This window comes from Triturus cristatus, chromosome 3_2 (assembly GCF_964204655.1).
Source record: "Triturus cristatus chromosome 3_2, aTriCri1.1, whole genome shotgun sequence".
Classification (NCBI taxonomy): Eukaryota; Metazoa; Chordata; class Amphibia; order Caudata; family Salamandridae; genus Triturus; species Triturus cristatus.
The window spans coordinates 409,479,778-409,502,304 of NC_140584.1; the positions used below are offsets into that span (position 1 = coordinate 409,479,778).

A 22,527-nucleotide genomic window follows, 5' to 3' on the forward strand; every position below is an offset into this window, starting at 1 on the left:
CTTTTTGCCCTTAAGAGTTTTAGCAGAAAACTTACAACAGTACTTACATTCTCTGGGTTTGTGATCAGGATAGAGGCAATATAAATACTCCTTGTGAGGATCTTCAGAGAAAAGTCTGCTTTTACCACAGGTTTTGCAGGGCCTAAACAGCACTTTTTTGACTGTGACATTTTGTGTGAATATATCCAAACACACACATTCCAATAGTACCTCAGATGTTGAAAGATGATAAAGTGATAGTTGGAAGGTAAAGGTTAAAAGGATAAGAGAGCAACACTGTGACTGAGTAGAGCTCAGGGAGCCTCCCTAACACACGACATGCAGTAAGAAAAGAAATCTGACGTATGGTGGCTCAGCAGGAGATGTTATGTTATGTTATAAATACTTGTAAAGCGCTACGTATTTCCGTGGGTGACTTGGCGCTAGCGCAATAGAGATTTAGGAGATGGAGGCAGACAGAGGGCTGTCGAGGGAAAAGCCAGGTCTTCAGAAGCTTTCTGAAAACCTGTTGAGAGGGTGCTAATCTTATATGTGATAGTAGAAGATTCCATTCCCTGGTTGCTCCCGCCAAAATCTACTTCGAACCCATTTGGTTTTCTTAAATCTGAAGGTGGTAACTTTGTGGGATCCGCTTGAGCTCAGATTTCTATTAGAAACGTACCATGAAATACCTTTCCTCAAGAAGTCTGGACCAGTGGCATGAAGAGCTTAAAAGGAGAGGCAGGGTCCCTTTAATTTAATGTGATTCTTAATAGTTAGCCAATGTAGTTTTTTGATTGCTTGAGAAACGGAGTGTTGTTTGGGAAGACTGAAAAGTAATTTAGCTACATCATTTTGTAATACCTGAATTGTTTTAAAGATATTGTGTCTAAAGATTAATATAAAGTCCATTACAATAATCTATTTTTGATAGGATTAAAGAAGATATGACTGTTTTTCTAGAATTCTTAGGAAGAAAGTGTATAATTTTCCTTATGATTCTAAGACTATTATAGGAGGAAGATAGAACCAAGTTGATTTTCTAGCCAAAGTTAAGCTTATCGTCAAGCATTACCCAAAGGCTTTTTGTTTTTGTGGTGGGTTGGGATAAGACACCCAGTCTCGCTGGCCAACATACGGCAGACCAGAAATGAGAATTGTTTCCCAGAAGAATCACTTCAGTTTTATCTGAATTAAGTTTGAGACAATGCTTACGCATCCATCTGCCAATCTTTCCCATGCAATTATGAAGCAGATGGCTAGTGTAACTGGCATAATTGGCTGCAAATAGAACGATCTGCGTGTCAACTGCGTATGAAGTAAGAGAGAAACCAAAGGATTGAACCAAGCGGGCAAGGTTTCTTACGCAAAGATTAAACACGGTGGGACTAAGGGAAGATCCCTGTGGCACCCCACAAGGTAGGTGGAAAGTGCTGGAATTAAAATTGTCTAGTTTCACTGCATTTTCCCTGTTTTTTAGGAATGATTCAAGTGATTCTAAGTCTATATCTTTTTTGGCTAGATCTTCCAAGCAGCAAAGCAGGGTAGGATGATCTATGGCATCAAAGGCCGCAGACAGATCCAATAAGATCAGTGTGGTTGTTCTTCCTCCGTCTTGGATGGGTTTAAGTTCATCCGTTGCATTAATAAGGGCCGTCTCAGTGCTATGTTATGATCTAGATCCAAATTGTGTGGCATCTAATAGATCGTTCTCTAAAATATTTTGATTTAGTTGTTGGTTCATGATTTTTTCAATTATTTTACCTGGAAATGTAAGTCTGAAAAATGGTCGGTAGTTGGATGGATCTTATGGATCGAGGGTGGAATTTTTTCAAAGAGGAAGGATGAAAGCCCTTTTCCAGAGAGTGGGAAAGATCCCTGTGGTGAACATAGAGTTGAAGATATTCATAAGTACATTAGCTAAACTCTCTGAAATTAAATTTAGGACGCATGGAGGGCAGAAATCTTCTGGAGAACCTGATTTAGTAGTCTAGATAAAATTCAAGGTTTGTGTTACTTTGATAGGAGAAAATTTGGCCAAAGCGGGCCTAAGGTGATTGTTAGTGGTCGGGATCTCATGGGTCCCGATACTTATATGTGCTGCTAGATGAGTGCTTCAGGGTCTCAGCTCTGATTGGCAGAAGTATGGATGTTTTAAAATTATGTAAACGGGTTACAAAATTCTATCGTCTTTCAATGAGGTCAATGCTAATGCTTTAACATTACGGGTACACGGGGGACTCCCACTATGAAGACGGGGAATGTGGAAATATGTATCCAGTAGATCGAGGGAGAATAGATCGTCTGCCATATCCATGAGAAGGACGATATCTTGGAGAGAAAGCATCCTGAATGGTTACTTTTTAGCGAACTTGCTCAAGAAACTGAGGTCCAGTATCTGCCTGCATTTTCCTGTTTCTTATTGATGAGTTAGCAGGGAGTGGAATCCCAGATTGCGCTAAGGGAATGGTACCTCTTCTATTGCGTGTTTGCAGAGGATCTATAGTTTTTTGTTTCTGAAGACTGAAGATGGCAATGAGATGTCTTTGTAGAGGGAAATTTGGAGGTAGCTGAACAAATTCCAGGGTGTGACCATGCTGGCCAACATGTGGCAGACCAGAAATGAGTATTGTTTCCCAGAAGAATCACTTCAATTTTATCTGAATTAAGTTTGAGACAATGTTTACTTATCCATCTGCCAATCTCTCCCATGTAATCATGAAGATGATGACTGATGTAACTGGCATAATTGGCTGCAGATAGAATTATCTGTGTGTCATCCGGGTAAGAGAGAAACCAAAGGATTGAACCGAGGGGACAAGGTCTCTTACCCAGAGATTAAACAGGGTGGGACTAAGGGAAGATCCCTGTGGCACCCCGCAATGTAGGTGGAAAGTGCTGGAATTAAAATTGTCCAGTTTCACTGCATTTTCCCAGTTTTTTTAGGAATGATTCAAGTGATTCTAAGTCTATGGCTTTTATGCCTAGATCTTCCCAGCGGCAAAGCAGGGTAGGATGATCCAGAGTATCAAAGGCCGCAGACAGATCCAATAAGATCGGTGCGACTGTTCCTCCTCCATCTAGGATGAGTTTAAGTTCATAAGTTGCTTTAATAAGGGCCGTCTCAGTGCTATGTTCTAATCTAAATCCAAATGGTGTGGGATCTAATAGATCGTTCTCTAAAATAAATTGATTTAATTGTTTGTTCATGATTTTTTCAATAATTTTACCTGGAAATTTAAGTCTGGAAATTGGTCGGTAGTTAGATGGGTCTTTTGGATCGAGGGTGAGTATTTTTAAAAGAGGAAGGATGGAAGCCTGTTTGCAGAAAGTGGGAAAGATCCCTGTGCTGAACATAGAATTGAAGATGTTCGTAAGTACATCAGCTACACTCTCTGAAATTAAATTTAGCACGTATGGAGGGCAGGGATCTTCTGGCGAACCTGATTCAGTAGTCTGGATAAAATTCAAGGTTTGTGTTAGTCGTCGGACTCTCATGGGTCCCTATACCTATATGTGTTGGTAGATGAGTGCTTCAGGGTCTCAGCTCTGATTGGCAGAAGTTTGGATGTTTTAAAATGATGTAAACGGGTTTGCTAAATTCTTTTGTCTTTCAATGAGGTCAATGCTAATGCTTTAACATTACTGTTACAGTGGGACTCCGACCATGAAAACGGGGAAGATTCAAGCATGTGAATCTATAAAAGATACAATACTGGAGGAACTAGGCAGAAGGAAGAGGGAGAATATCTCCAATAAAACACTGCAAGGAAAAAGATAATGCATGCCCTCACATACCGAGGAATATTGGAAGTATGATAAAAGACAGGGCAGTACGTAAATTCACTGGGAGGGTGGTGAGAGAGAAGAGGAGGATATCACCTCCAGGAAGAAAGAAAACAAAAAAACAAGCACAGATAGGAGGTTTCCCACATCCTCCTGGAGTTGCCCTCCTGAGAACTGGAACTTAGAAGACAATATGCGGCATGCCTGAACATAGACAGCTGCATCTGATATTATATATCTGAAAATGATGTCACTTACATTAAACTTCGAGATCATGTAGAGAATGAGTGGACTTATCATGTATAACTGAATTCTCTAATGAAATCTTTTTAGAACATCAAGGATAAACTTACGTTCAGTGGGAGCGAGTTGTTGAGAGGCAGAAAATTGTTCCTCCAGAGGAAATGAGGATGAAGGTGATTAACCTGGCACATGATGGGCACGTGGGTAGAAATCTCACCAAGGTAAGAGTGAGAGAAAAGTACCAGTGGCCAGGCATGGATTGTTAAGTAGAGGAAGTGGTCAGGGACTGCTTAAGAAGTGCTACAAATAATAAGTCAAATGTTACCTTAAAAACTCCTTTATCTCAAGTTGTGGTACCTGATCAACCTTGGATGAAATTGGATTTTGATAATATGGGCCCATTTGAGCTTCTACCTAGTAATGAGAGATATGGGTTATTTACTTCTGTACTATTGCTCTTAGTAGTTATCTGCCAGATATGCGAGTGCAGTAAACACCCATATAGTCATTGTGTTTATCAAGGATTAGTTTGCCAATGAAGATGTGCCAGAATACATGGTAACAGATAATGGTGTGCAGTTTATTTTGCATAACATGAATGTTTTTTTTAAATAAACTGGGTACTGTGCATCAAAAGACAACCAAAGGTCTTGAGCTACGTATAAACCCTGTGGTAAAATCATGTGTGCAGATGGCAATGGGAACAGAGACTTCCTCTCATAGATTTTATTAGGGAGTTCTGGTGGGTTCACTGCACAATACCTAACTGTGCAACTTCAAAGTCACATTTTGAGCTTTTGTAGGATAGAGTGGCACACTCTAAATTAAACCCTGCTTGGTGATTGCCTTAAGAAAGGAGGGATGTAGATTTGCAAAGGTGTCGGAATGATAGATACCAACAGAGGTATAAGGAGAGGTGTGACAAAAAGCACTCTGCCAAGGCAAAAAAATGGATGGTGAGTGATCGTATCTTGATAAACAAAAATAGATTGGGAGAAGAAGAGGTTGACCCCTTTACTATTGTATCTGTCAGAAAGAATGGGGTTACTGTAAATTCGGGGAGTACTTGGAGCATGTCTAGATTGGTAAAGTGTGTAAGTTCGAGTGTGACAGATCACACCTCATCTGATAAGGGTGAAAAACCTGATAAGGGTAAAGAGGATGCCTCGGGCGACACTCAGGTTAGAAGAAGCGGTTCATGGATTACGAAGAAACACCATTGTTAAGAGAACTTTGTCATGGTTTAAACGCATTTTGTAAATAATCTATGTTTCTGTTTCACTATTTCATTCTGGTATTTATTAACGCAGTTGTAGAATGTACGTTATAGTTCTGTCTGTGCCTTTCCTGTATTAACTATCTTTTTTACTTTATTATCTTTTACATTGTTAAGGAGGGAGATGTGTTATGGTCTGCAGTAGGCATAGTATTTTGTTTGTGTTGATAGCACATAGAATACTCTGTATGTAATGTGCTTTAAGGTTATAAACTCTGGCACTTTGAACTGGAGCCTGGCATGAAGCAAGAAACTGTTGGTGTGTTTGAACATTTCTTGCAATAAATCCATTCATCAAACGACCCCAATCCTGTGTGGATTAATCATTATAAAAGAGACTGTATCAAAGAACTGGGGTAACAGTGGGGGAAGGAGCCTGTAAAGAGCAAGGAGCCACACTGAAAGAGAGGAGTCAGAGTAAGACACAGACAATGTAAAGCACTAAGGCTATAAACCAGCCGTAAAGAGGTGGAAACTGAAACAGACACAGGTGTGGCTAAAGGTGACATAATATGGACAAGTAGGATGCAGACACATCGGAACATGATGAAAGCACCTAAATGAAATACAGAGATCCTGGGATAAGAGTCATTCTGACCCTCTTTTGCAAAGTCATCCTGTGCCCTGGGCACCCCCAACTTCGTTGCTGACTGGTACTGGTAGTAACTGACTCAGACTGTCCCTGGGCTCGGTCTATCCAGGCCCAGAGCCAGTGCTATGCTGAAAAGACACTTAGGATACAGTGAAAACACCTACATACACTAGGGTGCACTATGCGTTAGGGTACCCTTATGATTGGCATGATCTCCACATAAGGCCCTAGTACATAATAGGGCAGGGGGATTGAAACTACTTTTAAGTCCCTAGTATATAATAGGGCATGGCAGTTTGGAGGCCAGCAGCCCTTTCTGCACTTGCATGTGTGCATTGCTAAAGCCTGAGGTCAGTTTAAAATCAGCCCTGTGTTGAATGACTGCTTTTAAAATGCAAATTGTGCCTAAACTCGACTTCGGTAATTGGGGCACTTACAAATTGATAAACTACAATGTTTGGGAATATTAGGTACCCCCAGGGTCTCCCCTAGGAGGGGGTTCAGGTATTTATAAGGAGTACCCTTATCAAATGAATTTTATATACCCTGGGTTTAGTGAAGTTGTACATTTCACTCCCAACATTGTGGGAAAGTGCTTTCCAAAATCGACATTGGTGCTAGGAACACTGTGGAGTGAGGATCTGCAATATGTGTGCATACTCAGAACCTCTAAAGTCTAACCCTAGGTTTCCAGGGGTGTGGGTTCTGTAGATATAGGCAGGGTCCGTATAAAAGATGTTTTATGACGCCTGGAGTTGGAAAATGGCAAAGTCATTTTTCCCACTGCAAATCCACAACCACATTGGTTAACATGACAAGGAGTTATTAAATATTAACTAACGTCAAGGAGGTAATAAAAATATCATTCAAGGGCTTCCTAGAATCGTATTGATAAATCTCACAACATGGTATTGTTGAATGTATCCTAAAATGTATTGATAAGAAGTTATAAGACCTTCTTGTCTGTAAGACAAAATTCAGCCCTCTAGTGCTCTGATTGGTCAGAGTTAAGTGGATTAGTCAGGCTCCTTTGATAAGGTGATAAGTAGCACAGAGGGTAAGGGAGCCATACTAGGTTCTGCTACATAGGAATGCTATGGCAGAGGGAGGGGCTGTAAAACATCTTCTTCCAAGGGAGGAGGGGACAGGCAGTGTAAGTCAGGTCCAGTTAGAGCCCTACCCTCTAAACTCAGCCAGATGGAAGGCTTAAGGCAAGAATTTCCAGATGCAAAGGGGAAGGAGCATATGTAGATGAGCCATCCTGTGGACTGGGTTAGTTAGCTCTTGTCTCTCTGCTGGAAAATAAGCCATGATGAATTTTGGAGGAATGGTGCACTCTACGAGAATATAGTGCCACACTCTGGAGAATGTGGTCATACCCTAGGGTGCTGCCCTGCACCTCAGTGGACAGGAGTGCCCTCCTGCTTGACGTAGAGAACTTGGAATAAGTATATGAGAGTGTCAGAGCCTCTCAGACCTGTTGCTTGAAACTTAAGAAAGAAGAACGGTCCATGCTGGAAGTTTGATTTGCACCAACCAGATCCCTGCATTCTGACTGACTGTGCCTGCTGCACAACCTGGAACTACAGTCCTGTGGATCAAACCTGCTTCAAAGGGACTAAAGAGTGGACTCACTGCAAGCTACAGGTTAACAGAGATCACCTGGAACATCACCATCAGCCTGGAGTAGGACCAGTGAATTTGTAAGGGTTTTGTCCAAGTGGATTGTGGGAATTGAAGTCCCAAACTTTCAAGGACCATCTTGGAGCTTCCAGACCCTTGGAGTACGTTTTGGACACTTTAGGACCCTTAAAGGAACATCTGAAAGAAGTTCCAGAAGTTTGGAAAACTTTGAAGCAACTTTGGAAACAAGCTCCCTAAGTGGACCGACTCGACCTGGCCAGCCAAGCCCTCAACCACGAGCTAGTCTGCCGTCCAGGTTCGTCCCGCTGAAAAACTCCGGAGGTCTGTCTTCCAGAGTTTGACTGAAACCTAACCGGGTGAACCCTCACAGAATCCGGCCTGGTGCTGAGCAGCGTGTACGAGAGGTGGCTAGGACCAACCGCGAGAGTCAAGCAGCCCACCTTCAACCGTGAGCCGGCCTGGATCTCTGGTTCGTTCTGCTGGGAAGTTCCGGAGGTCTGACTTCCATAAGTTTGACCAGGAGCACGCCGCAAGGCAAGCCGGCGAACCCTCACCAAATTCGGACTGGCTGAGAGCTTCAAAGGACCCCGGGAAGAAAAGCTCCAGAAATGTTTTTAAGCCCGAAGGTAAAAACTTTGACAGAGACCTACTGCGAGGGGTAGCCGTGCATGACTTCATCGCGGTCGGCTTTAAACCTTGACTTTGGCCCGGTCTAGCGCGACCAAATGTCCCAATAGGCGCTATAGGTTTCTATGTGCTATATAGTGCTAAATCTTTAAAAAATCATATCTCCAGTTCCCTAAATTGGATGTTTTTCATTCTAGTGTCATTTTAAAGATACAAATATTTCCTATTTTTATAAATTTGTGTCAGAGTTTTATTGTGTATGGTGTCTTAATTATTTACAGGATTGGTGTTTTTAAATACTTTACATAACTGTCTTTGAAGTTAAGCCTGCCTTCTCATAGCCAAGCTACCAGAGTTGAGAATGGGAATACTTTTTTAAGACCTATACTTAGCCCTATATTGTGTTAGTGGCCTTACTGCCAGTGGTAGATATTTACCACTACTAATAACCCCCTTTCCAACAGCCTCAAAGAATGAGCACTGTTAGGGACTAGTAGAGCATCCTACAAGCTCTGGAGAAAGTTACGTTTACAGAGAGATGAGTGGCAGGTGTTTCTTGCACAGGGGCAGTATTAGGCCAACAGAATAGAAGTGTGGGAAGAGTGTAGTTAGTAGAAGTTTGAGTCCTAATACAAAAATGTTGCAGGTACTGACAGGTGAATGGGTGACAAGACTGAGATGAAGGGCAAAAAGACTGAAGAGACAGACACTTGGGCTATGCTCCAGAGTATAGGACTTGCATATTGAAAAGTAGATGACATATCAGCAACATTACTGTCATAGACGATACCTTTAAAATGATGACTTACAATGTAAATGGGCTGGGAGATAAAATTAAGTGAGGAACAGAGAAGACAATTCCTAAAAATAAACAAGCCTACCTTACCACTTTTGCAAAATACACACAGGACAGGTAAGGAGCTGATTCCCAGGCAAAAGTCTATACCAGCTTCTAGCATATGCTGGCCATTAGTAAGCAGTCAGGGGGAGTGGGGTGACAGTGAAGAAGAAACGAAGTGCGGTACAACCCAAGCCGCTCATATATGGCAGTCATAGGCACATGGGCATGTTAGAGAAATACAACAGCCAGTGTTGAGACTTCCAAAACTGCATGAGTGTCCCGTGTAAGGTGGGCCCACTGCTCCTAAGCATCCCTGACTCGAGACAAATTATAGGGGGTACCTTTAATGATATGATGGGAACAGGGATGGATTAGTCGACAGGGAATGTTACAGGGAAGAAGTGTAAACTGTGCTGGAAGAATTTGCCCAAAACATTGGGCTGACATATGTATGGAGACATTTACGTGCTACAAATTCTTTAGGGTGGACATCATATATATATCACAGGGATGGAACTCTCCAGGACAGTGGGGGGCAGGATATAATGCAAGAGGGTTCTCAGGTCATTCACCACTGGTTATTACCGAGGGCAGAGGGAACAAGGACACGTGGAAGGGCTGGAGACCTAATGCCTCTGGAGGATGAAACCCCGAGCCAGTATTAGAGCAGGGTTTCAACTTGATGGCCACTCGTGTTCGAAGCAGCTTAATCCGATCATGGTACTTCTTGGTCTTCCTGGATGTTTACTGAGAAAAATGCCACCCAGTCACAACTTGAGAGCATGTTAGGTGCAATACATATAGTGTTTGGGGACCATTTTGTTTTCTTACCACAGGACGTACACTTGGCAAAACTAAAGACATGCATACTGTGAAGAGCAAATATAGGAAAGAAACAGTGGAAACAAAGTATTCTTAAGAAAATCACTGATGAGGCAAGCAGACACTCAGACTCTGAGCAAAAGCACAAACTCTCCAGAAGTATAACATTTTCCAAGGCACGAGAGATGAAAAGGGCATCAGTTTTTAGAGATCCTGCTTACAACAGAAAGGACAAATTAACTGAAGGTTTAAATGCCAATATATGTTACTCTTCAATGTCACCGTTGTTTCTCTGAAAGAAGTGTTGCAATTTATATCCTGAAGCAAACTTCTCTTGCATTCATCTGGTTTTTCTTTTAAAAATGGAGGCCTCACGTACTAAAAATAAACCTTTTTTTCACTTTATTCAATAAGTCCGACTGGCATCATTTTAAAAGGAAACAATAAATACAATTGATTGATGTTGGCTGCAGATAAGCACTCAAATGAATAACAACTTTTTAGATAAAGTATCTGGTTTGTAAAATTCTCTGAAATGTTGCTCATGAGCAGAGATATTTAATGTCATGAGGATGTATTTTCTGATGGGTGGCAGCAATGAATTCTATCTAGAATGACTCAAATAAGATGGTGAAGTCTACGTGTGGTGTTTAGGTGCTGCAATGGGATGGAGTAGTTTCTTACCTGTAACTCCAGTTCTGTAGTAGGGGTATCTCTGTTATAGTCATAATCTATGAATAATCCCCGCCCATGTGCGGGGACCCCGGAGCAATCAAAAATATCTCTTAAGCTGTCCCGCATTTGCAAACCTGCAAAGACACTTAAGAGACAGACAAAATAATACAGCCTAATCACAACAAGGCTGCACTGGCCAGCACTTCCTCTGAAGTGAACACAAAAGCCAAAATAAAGTTGAAATGTCATTTTTATTCACATCGGACATGTTCCTTTATTATCACACACTCCCTTCACCAAAATCCCTTTAAACAATAGAGAGGAAGGGGTGGACAGACAAGCCCTATAGGCTGTCATTATGTGTCTGCTAAAGGGATACCGTGCCTTTAAGAAACTCTCCAGAGACCCCCGGTATCCCAGGATGCACAGCCAACACAAGTTACTTTCAGTTCTTTTTGAAGGTGTATAACAACAGGCCTGATACTGTCAGGTTACTCCACCGGGGAGGAGGGAGGGTCGCTTATGACTATAACAGAGATACCCCTACTACAGAACTGGAGTTACAGGTAAGAAACTACTCCTTCTGTAGTAGGGGATCTCTGTGTATAGTCATAATCTATGAATAGAATGGCAACCCCATCCCAACCAACAAGCAGCGGTGGAGTAAGTCCAACCACCAACAAATCACTGTGCAAACAAATTCCTCAGCGAAGCCTGTCCAACCTGCGCATCTGCCCTAGCATCAGAATCCAGGCAGTAATGCTTTGTAAACGTATGGACTGACTTCCAGGTGGCAGCCTTACAAATGTCCGCAATGGGAACATTCCTAAGCAAAGCGGTAGTAGCAGCCTTGCCTCTAGTCGAATGTGCCGTAGGCTTACCCCCCAATGTTTTATTAGCTTTTTGGTAACAAAGCTGAATACAGGAAACAATCCATCTGGAAATGGACTGCTTTGAGGTAGCTAAACCAGTTCTTACCGAACCATAATTAACAAACAGTTGATCCGACCTGCGGATATCGTTTGTCTTATCCAGGTAGAATTTCAACACCCTACGTACATCAAGTGAATGCAGAGCCCTCTCCGCCGGAGAGGAAGGATGCTGAAAAAACGTAGGCAAAGTTATCATTTGATTTACATGGAAATCTGATATCACCTTAGGCAAAAATTTAGGATGGGTACGCATCACTACTTTAGAAGCATGGAAAACAGTATACGGCTCTTGACAACACAGAGCCTGAATCTCACTCACCCTCCTGGCCGATGTAATGGCCACAAGGAAGGCAGCCTTCCAAGACAAATGCTGCAACGAAGCCTTATGGATAGGCTCAAAAGGCTCCCTCATCAATCTAGATAACACCACATTCAATTCCCATGGTGGAGAAGGTCTTCTAACAGGGGGAAACACCTTACGCAAACCCTCCAAAAAATCCTTAATCACAGGGATTTGAAAAAATGAGGTTTGAGAAGGGCCCTTCCTATACGCAGTCAGGGCTGCGAGATGAACCTTAATAGACTGAAAATTAAGCCCAGATTGAGCTAACTGCAGCAGATAAGGCAAAATAACATCTTCTTTACAGGATGTAGGGTCAAAGTCCTTTGCCTTGCACCATAAGCAGAATCTCTTCCACTTATATGCGTAAGAAGTCCTCGTAGACGGTCTCTTCGCCTCTTTCAAGATCTCCATACAGTCCTGAGGTAGGTTCAAGTGTCCATACTGTACTAGCTCAGGAGCCATGCTGCCAAACTCAAGGACGAGAGATTGGGGTGAACCATCTGTCCTCCGAACTTCGTGAGAAGGTCCGGCCGACACGGCAGGCGTCTGTGTGGCAGAACAGACCGGTGAAGAAGGTCGGTGAACCACCATTGCCTCAGCCACTCCGGAGCAATCAGGATCATTCTGGCTCTGGAGTGCGACAGCTTGATCAGCACCGCCGGGATCAGGGGAATGGGTGGAAAGGCGTAGAGAAAGCTGTTGGACCAGCTGATCCATAGGGCATTCCCCAGCGTCCCTGGTTGGTAGTACCTGGACGCGAAGTCGCGGCATTTGCTGTTTTCTGCCGTAGCGAACAGATCTATATCCGGAGTGCCCCACTCTGCGAAGACGTCTCTTAGCACGTCGTCGTTTAGCACCCACTCGTGGTTCTCTTGAACGAGCCTGCTGAGCGCATCTGCTTGGGCATTCTGCACCCCCGGCAGATGGGTCGCCGTGATCGTCAGGTTCCTGGCCACCAGCCAGTTCCAGATCGCCTGTGCCTCCCGAGACAGGGTGCGTGAACGTGAGCCCCCCTGCTTGTTGAGGTAATACATGGTCGTAGTATTGTCCGTCTGAACCAGCAGGGAGTTCGTCCTGAAGGAGGGATGGAACGCCTTCAAGGCCAAGTGTACCGCTCTGAGTTCCAAAAAGTTGATATGGTAAGTCGTCTCCATCTGCGACCATATCCCCTGAATCTGAAGAGGGCCCGAATGCGCTCCCCAGCCCTGGAGAGACGCATCGGTCACTATGGTCTGGACCGGAATATCCTTGTGAAAAGGAGTCCCCTTGCAGACATTCTCTGGGGCACACCACCATTTCAGAAACTGCCGAGCGTGTTGAGACAGCTGGATCTTGTCCTCCCAACGCCCCCGGTCCCATTGATCCTCCAGACATTCCTGTAGGGGCCTCATATGCAGACGTGCATTGGGGGTGAGAAAGATGCAAGAAGCTATCGACCCCAGTAAGGAAGACACCGTCCTCACCGTAGGAGAGCGGGCTGAGATGAGATGCCGCGCCTTCCCACGGATCGATAAGCGTCTCTCCTCCGAAGGACACACGCTTGCGGTCAAGGTATTGACTGAGGCCCCCAAGTACTGGAGACACTGCACAGGGATCGGCACTGACTTCGACATGTTGATGTGCAGGCCCAGGCGATGCAGCAAGGCAGCTGTCCTGTTGAAATGGCACTGGGCTTCCTGGTAAGTGGACGCTTTGATCAACCAATCGTCCAGGTAAGGATACACAAACACCTTGGTCTTCCGCAGGTGTGCCGCGACCACCGCCGTGCACTTGGAGAACGTCCGTGGTGCAGACTTCAGGCCAAACGGGAGTACTGAATACTGGTAATGGTTGTTGCCTACCAGAAACCTCAGGAACTTGCGATGCTTTGGTGCGATCGGCACATGAAAGTAAGCGTCCTGCAGATCTATGGCGCACAGCCAGTCTCCTCGATGCAACTGAGGGTAAATCTGATGCAGGGACAACATACGGAACTTTTCTCTGCGGATCCACTTGTTGGCTTGACGCAGATCTAGAATAGGCCTGAACTCGTTCTTGTCCTTTTTTCTTACGAGAAAGAACCGTGAGTAGAGACCTCTTCCTTTTTGCTGCAAAGGAACCGCTTCTATCGCCCTCTTTTTTAACAGAACGTCTGCCTCCCGCTGGAGCTCCCTTACCATGTAGGAGGAGCGCACTGGTGGAATCTGTGGAGACGGGCTGGTGAAACGAAGACAGTACCCATTGCAAACAATGTTCAGCACCCACTTGTCCTGCGTTATTGTCTTCCACTCTGCCAGGTAGTGTTGAATACTTCCCCCCACCGGAGCGGGTAACGGATGAGGGGGAAGTAACTTTTCAGGGCTTCGACCCGGCCGGGCCTTTGTTCCCCGACGAGGACTGATGCTGTCCTCTGCCCCTCTGGCGCTTCTGAAAGGATTGCCTCGGGAACTGCTGTTGTTGGTGGCCCGACTGACGCCCTTGACCTCTCTGCTTGGCGTAGCGCCTACCCGAGGATCGGAAGGACCTCCTCTGCTCCTTGGGCCTCTCCAGCCCCACCGCCTTCAGAGTTTCCGCCTCAGCCTTCAGGCGGGCCATCTCGTCATCCGCATGCGACCCGAACAGCGTCGTGCCAGAGAATGGTAAATTGGCGATCTTCTGCTGTGCTTCAGGCTTGAGCGGGGTCAGCCGCAGCCAGGAATGCCTCCTCATGTGTATGCCGTGGCAGTACCCATGGGCCGCCAGCAGCGACACATCCCCCGCCGCACTGATGATCTGATTAGAGACCATCATGCCCTCGTTCAGCACCTCCTGAAAGTCCTCCCTCTTGTCTCTAGGCAGGGAGGCAGCGAACTGTTGCAGGGAGTCCCAAAGAGACCTGTCATAGCGCCCCAACAGAGCGGAGGCGCTAGCGGCCTTCATCGTAGTGGCCGACGTGGAGCACATCCTCCTCCCCAAGGAGTCCATTTTTCGACTCTCCTTATCCGGAGGAGCCGTGGATGAAGGCGTCGTAGAGTGTTGTTTACGAGCCGCCGCCACGATAACAGAATCCGGTGGAGGATCCACTCTGAGGAACGCCGGGTCCGAGTCAGGAGCCCTGTACTTTTTTAGCAGTCTCGAGGGCGCCGGTTTCACCACGGCCGGCGTCAAGAACACCTCCATTGCAGGTTCCTCCAACCCCGGAACCAACGGAAGGAGGGGGCGCGACAGATGTGCCTTATGCAAAGTTTCAAAGATCACAGAAGTAGTGGGAATAGGGGTAGTGACTGATATCGCCAACTTCGCCGCCCCTCTCATCAGCACCTCCTGGAACGTGGCAATGTCATCCACCGGCGAGACGCGGGTAGGAGGCGTCTCCGACAGCGAGGGCGAAAACCGTCCAGTCCCAGAAGAGTTCGTGCCCCTCGAGCCTCTGGAACGAGACCGATACCTCCGTCGTCCATGTCCAGAGCGAGTGGACGATCTGCGCCTACTCCGTGATCGCCTGCGAGGGCGAGAGCGAGATCTCTGCCTGTGAGGAACCCTCGGAGGCGGCGGCTGCGGTGGAGATGTAGGCAGCTGAGGCACGGGCAGAGGCAGCGGAGGAGGGGGCGGAGGAAGAGGAGGAGGAAGGTCAGGCACCGGTGGAGGAGCCGGTGGAAGATCGGGCACAGGAGGCAGAGGCGGCTGCTGGGTACGCAGCGGGGACAGATGTTCCGAAGCCCCATCACTCCTAGCAGGCGAGCCCCCACCAGAACTGTCCGGGCTCGCGGTCACTCTCCTCTTCTTGGCGGGCCTGTCCCGCGTGGAGGCCACCGACGGGGAACGTCCGCGTCTCCCCGATCCCCGACTGGAGATCGTAATCACTGAGGACGTGTTCCCCGATGTCCGTGACGTCGAACTGTACGTCGACCTCATCCGGCGTCTCTTAGCCCTCGACGTCGAACGCCGTCTCGCAGTCGAGCGTCCTCTCGACGCCGAACCATGCCTCCTCGACGTCGAACCATGCCTCCGTGACGTCGAACCACGCCTCGACCTCCGTCCCCGCGGTGTCGACTTCTGCCTCGACGTCGACTTCTGGTGCTTCGACGTCGAACGCTGGTGTCTCGAAGTCGACGTCCTGTGCCTCGATGGCGACCTGTGCCTCGATGGCGACCTGTGCCTCGACGGCGACCTGTGCCTCGACGGCGACCTGTGCCTCGACGGCGATCGTCTCCGCCTGGACGGCGGGCGCCGGGATCTCGGCGTCGACTCCGTCAGCGTCGAGCCGTGGGTCGACGGCGAAGGTGGCGAGTGAAGTCTTCCATGGGGCTCGGTACGACGTCGATGGGTTGTCGACGTCGACCGTGACACCTGCGACGGCGAACCGGTCCCGGGTCTCGCCGGCCCCTCCCTCGACGTCGAACGTCGAGGCTGCCGCGACCCAGAGCCCTGGATCGACGGCGAACATACCGGTGCCTTCTCTCTCGCCGTCGACGTCGTCGCCTTCGACGTCGAACGCGACCTACCAGCCGGTAGGTGCCGTTTCTGCTCCCTGCTCTGCCCGGAGGTCCCTCCGGGGGCTGAAGCATGGGCGGAGGAGGGAGAATGAGATCCTCCATGCCCCGAAGTCCCACCGGACCTCTGCTGCTCCTGTCCCTGAAGGCGAATCTTCTCCCTGTCCCTCAGGGTCCTCTTTGAAAAGGTTTTACAGATGGCACATGTAGCTGGGACATGTGAGGGCGACAAGCAGAGGATACACACATCATGTGGGTCCGTCTTGGCCTTTTTCCTCCCACACTCAGGGCAGTTATCGAACAAAGCCATGCTAAGAGTGGGCCAAAACTGCTCCAGATTGCAGGCAGTAGTAGACAAAGGCTCTAGACGTCGAATGAAAACACTATTTATCCAAAAAATCCAATTTTAATCAAATAAACCACCCAAAAGGGTAGAGCTCAAGCTCCAGGGTCCTGCTAGCAGGAGCCGGAAAAAAGAACTGAAAGTAACTTGTGTTGGCTGTGCATCCTGGGATACCGGGGGTCTCTGGAGAGTTTCTTAAAGGCACGGTATCCCTTTAGCAGACACATAATGACAGCCTATAGGGCTTGTCTGTCCACCCCTTCCTCTCTATTGTTTAAAGGGATTTTGGTGAAGGGAGTGTGTGATAATAAAAGAACATGTCAGATGGGAATAAAAATGACATTTCAACTTTATTTTGGCTTTTGTGTTCACTTCAGAGGAAGTGCTGGCCAGTGCAGCCTTGTTGTGATTAGGCTGTATTATTTTGTCTGTCTCTTAAGTGTCTTTGCAGGTTTGCAAATGCGGGACAGCTTAAGAGATATTTTTGATTGCTCCGGGGTCCCCGCACATGGGCGGGGATTATTCATAGATTATGACTATACACAGAGATCCCCTACTACAGAAATGTCTGTATTAGTGGATCAGCAGGACACAATTATCACAACCGCTGGCAGCCCTGATAAGATCTTTTGGGTTCCAACCGACTTCGTATGTGGATGACACGCAAATTGTGCTGTCCCTTCAGCGTGGTAAAGAAGCTGCGACTGGATTAAGATGCCATGATTGCATGCAAGCCATTGTGGGCTGGATGTCATCAAATTGCCTGAAACTTAATGCAGGAAAAACGGAGGTTATCATATTTGGTAATAACACAAATCTTTGGACGCCTGATTGGTGGCCAAATGTAATGGCAAGGATTCCGGCACCTACTGAGAAGGCGGTGATTGTGGATTCCAGACTTTTGGTGACCAGATAAGCAGGGTTGTCTCAACTAGCTTCTACCTGCTCAGGATCTTGAGGAAAATCAAATTCCTTCTCCCAGAAGATAGCCTGAGGACAGCAGTGACAGCGCTCATTTTGTCACGGCTGGATTACAGTTATAGTCTCTATTTGAACATCCAAAAGAGACACCTAAACAGATTCCAGATCGTACAAAATGCAGCAGCCAGGCTGCTAACGGGCACACCCAGGTTTGTCACGGTGAGGAAGGGACTTCGAAATCTTCACTGTCTCCCTGTGAAACAAAGTGCACAATTCAAGACCCTTTGCACCGTCTTTAAGGCCCTTAAGGGCACTGGTCCTGTTTATCTGAGACAACGCCTACAATGGTACGTTCCCGGAAGAACATTGTGCTCCTCGGAGGCAAAGCAAGTGATTGTTCCCTGTGTTAATAAGGCCAGTTGCGGTGGCGGGAGTTTCTTCAATTGTGCCGCACAGGCCTGGAACAGCTTACCCTTGTACCTCAGAAACTCTACCGAGCTCCTTTCATTCAGGAAGGGGCTGAAAACCTAGCTCTTTTCCTGAACAGTCTTGCAATTTCTTGTAACCATGTAGGCAGTGCTCAGCGCCAGGACACCCTAGGGTAACAGTGCGCTCTAGAAGCTTTACTAACATAACAACCACTACTTATGTAAAGCAGAGGCTGTAAGAAATACGTTACAGGAGCTAGGAGTGGAAATATGGCAATTAACAGTTTTGGCCGTGAGGGACTTTGGTCACATAAGCAATGAATATATTTACCATCTCCTTTAGCTATCCGTGTTATAGAGTTTTCATCCTTAAGCTGGCTGTTAAAACATTCCTCTTTCCCTTTTCTAATGAAGCCTGCTGCTGAAAATTATCCCATTAGGAGGGCTCTGGTCAGCTATGCAAGTCTTCCTTTTTGATGTAGGTTAATTCTCTCCTGCCATGCGGTGTTCTATAATATCCCATACACTGGTCTATAATTGCAGTGTCCTGAAGACTCGCCACTATAACGCAAAGGGAAATGATGTTCCATACAAGCCTCTTTATCTATAGGTACCTCACATTACCACAAGACAAGCAGTTAGCAATATTAATCTTAATAAGAATGATGGACCTAGCACACTGTAAAACTATCTTGAAGAACTTGCGTTATTAGGTCCCTGAACAGCAGATCCAATCTGAAAAACCAGACCTGCTTTCTCTAGTTGTATTGTTATAAAAACAATTCAATTCTTTGTAAACAATACGTAGAATTGACTAGGCCTATAAATGTTATTTCCTACAAGAAACTGCTGATGGCAACATTCGGAATAACAAGTCAACATTTATCATTCTGAATACTTTGATAATATATTGCTGAACAATGCTATGACACAGTTAAGACGTCAAATTATTTAAAAAGTAACAACAATTCGGAAGGTATATACATGTTTGCCAATCAAAATTTGAACTCCGATGAAAATAATAAGATGTGGAACTGTAAAAGACCAACGCCACAAGCAATGGTTAAAGAAGGGCTGCATATACACAGAATTACATTTTCCCAATGTCATCTAATATACATGCCAAATTAACAACGTGTGCTTTGATAAATCATGTGTGAGGTAAATCATGTGTCTAGGGCTGCACACTAGCTTTAACTGTCAACCCATAGCTAATTACTTTTTATTGGGTCTCCTCTTGTCTGCTCTTTGACAATGCTGCAAATGCATTGCTTATGCAGTCCTAGCATGCACCTTTCTAACATTTAAAACAAAGAGAATGGAGCATGCACATACTATCCAATGTAAGGTAGGAGGTATATTGCTTCAAGTTCTTAGTCTGTCAGGCTGCATATAGCCTGGTACTGTATAGCATTAGGCCATGATAAGCAAGAAGGTAAGTTGAAGACACTAGTTTTGATGACTCAGGATATGCGCGTAGTGCAGGCACAGCAGGTAACGAGATACTGACGTGTGATCCGATTTAAGGCAGAGGTGTAACCAAGTTGCTAGTCCGCATGGCTGTGTCTAGGCTGATGCTGTGTAGAAGACAGTTATTCTAGTAATTTCAGAAAATATAGTTAGTAGGTATGCTAGAGGTGTGTAATTCAATGTCTGGAGCTATGTTGAAGATGCTGTAGTGCAAAAGCGTGCTGCATAAAGGAATTTCTTTCTACCATGACCAATGGCTTTAGAAGGCACTGCTCAATTTTAAATCTCTACAGATCAAGTCCGTAAGGATGAGAGTAAGCGCGAGTGAGTGAACAAATGTGGGTAAATGTGTGAATGAGATACATTTTTCCTCATAAAGAAACCTATACATCTCCAGTTAAGAAGCCACACCGTAAACCTAATGTAGTGACTAGCTGATAGGCTTAATCTGTATATGTGATAAAAACAATAGGACAATGTTCAAACAATAAAAACTACAAGCATCTGTTTGACTCACCCTTTATCTCTTTGGTGAATTTAACCCGATGAGAATCAGTCAGAGGTCTAGGTTGTTCATCAATGTTATGAATATCGAGCACTTCACACATAAACTGGATAACAGGTTGTGCTTTATAGAAGGCAGTGGCAGAAACTGGGGAAAAACAATCTCCTTTTAAGAACCGCTTTCAACATTGTTCATACACAATCAATGTATTTGGTTTTAAGGCTATATCGTTATGTACCACATAATGTATTTTTTTACTTTACTGTGTCTTTTGAATTCAAATTCTTTAGGTTTCGTTGAACATAAGGTCAAGGAGACAAAGTACTAACGAAATTCTATTTTACTCATTCGAAATTTAAATATGACCGACTTATGTTAACTTGGCCTTTTTCCGTTTGTTCCTTTGTCTCTAGTGTCTCTTGGCCTCATCTACCACGCCTTGTTAAGAAATTAAATGAAAGTAGCACACGCCAAAATAGTAATACTTTTCATAACTGAGGTGTTGTGAAATTTAGGGCAATTTACATTCTGATAAAACCAAAAATAAACAATTCTGCCATACTCTTTCAACAAAAGAGCTGCATGATGTTTTCTTAATTGTTCACTCCTCAACTTGAATCTGTATAATTGAAGTTGAGGAGTGGTAATATGACATATGTGGTCATTAAAAAGTCAGTCCTAAACCCATTTTCTACAGAGAGACAGGCAATAACACAATGAACTCGACGCAACAAGCCACATGGTATATTTATATTTTCAAAAAATCTATTTGTATGCATATATAGACACTTTATTAACCTAAATTACCACTAGGTGTCAAGACATCCAATACAGCCAATTACAATAAGCTTGATATTATCCAATCAGAATGCCCTATTACTGTTTAAAAAGGAAGATCTTTACAGCTCCTAAAAAAGAAACTCTACTAACTACCCAATATTTAATGTAAAAGAATTCCAGAACCTAAGAACAATCACTGAACATCTTTCATCTCACTTCCACTGAAATTTAGACCAAGGAATTCAGAGGAGATCCAGGTTGAGGTATGAGAAAAATGTTTTTCCCGCGAAGAGAAATATTCATTAAACACTTTATAGCTTGGAAGTTAATCATTTTGACAACAGAAGCAAATGCAACTTGTGAATTTCCCTTGACATAGCTTCTTTTAAACAGGCTACTGTGCTCCCCTTCCTAAAAAAAAGCTACAATCAGATCATTCAGAAGTGAAGAACTACACCATCTTTTGTTTGCCTCTACTATTTTCTTAACATCTACTCAAATTTGAGCCTTCCTAGAGAAGGTCAACATCTTCAATCTTTCTCAATTCGGCTTTTGGTCAGCCATGGGACAGAGATGTCTTTCACTGTGGCCTTAGATGGTATCAAATTAGCGCTGGACAGGGGAAGTGGCACTGCTCTGAAACCGTCGAATCTGCCCACAGCTTTAGACACTGTTGAAAGTCCAGTGCTCTATGTTCCACATTATCATGTAGTAAGCTTAGGGTCTCATCCCTCTGCTCTACACTTTTGAATGTGTACACAACCTTGATAGCTGCACTCTTTAGAACCTTTAGTCTTTCTGTCAATGACTACAATAACCCACTTCTATTATAGTTAGGCAGTTCCAATGACAATGATGCTGTCAGCTTTTAACCATGACTGATTCGTTTAGAAAATTGGATGGGCACCAATACACTAAGTTTAAAACTGAGTGCAGCTTATTGGTGGCCGGCCATATGTGTGGACACAGCCCTCGTGACCTGACCCATGTGATTGCTTCCATTACCAATTGACACTGTCTGTAATTTAGGCTTCACATCTGACTTGGTTTTATGTTTTATTTCACAAGTCAACAAAGTAATTTTACTTGCTTCTTCATGATTAAAACTCTTAGGGAAAGACTTACATTTCTAGACCGTGCTGATTACAGAATGCTTATGCATGCTGTGACTTGATTTTACATTAATGGCCTTTATTTGGACGGTGCCAAATATTTTATCAGTAGTCTACAGATTATACAAGATGCAGCACCCACTTTGTTTTTTTCTGTGGAAAACCAGTCACAAAGGGAATTCTCTTCAAGAACCTCTGTATGGCACAATGTACTATCAATGCTGCTGGAAAACCATATCACCACAGGAGATTCACATTTACTTTCCTGTCCAAATTCTTCATTCTTCCTCTTACGCTCTACTTAACATTTCCACACTAAAAAGGCAGCTCAACTTAGTTTGCAGTATTTCAATTCTTGCAGCCACACATTGGTAAGAACAACCATCAACAGTCTACCTGATGCAAAAGTTTCTTTTTGTTTTTAATTTAAAGGACTTAAGACCTACCTTTGCTCCCCATAAGATTCTACTGGCTGATCTAAGACTCAAGCTCCAGGATATCCTGTGACTAACCATATTCTCTATATTCTCATATCATCATCATCACTAACACCACCAAAAACCTCAACATATCGAATCTGTTGAGCTGCAGAACCCAACTTTCTGTGAGTATTTTTAACATTCTGAAACGAGTTAGTTAATATGATGGCAGTGCTTCAACAAATATTGACAATCATTTGTAGCCTTCAACATGTACCTTCTGCTCCCTGGTGGGGAGCCAAATTGATAAAAGGAGTACCACAAATAGACAGCCAAAA

At 44.8% G+C, this 22,527-nt stretch overlaps 1 protein-coding gene across 1 annotated transcript in view; it reads right to left on the bottom strand.

The window, feature by feature from the left end:
- Positions 1–22,527, bottom strand: part of LOC146857451 (protein argonaute-3) — a 1,089,759-nt gene that overhangs the window by 531,572 nt on the left and 535,660 nt on the right. The window contains exon 6 of the mRNA XM_085647972.1: positions 19,891–20,025. Within this exon, the coding sequence (XP_085504098.1) occupies positions 19,891–20,025 (135 nt within the window). The remainder of the gene's footprint in view (positions 1–19,890; positions 20,026–22,527) is intronic.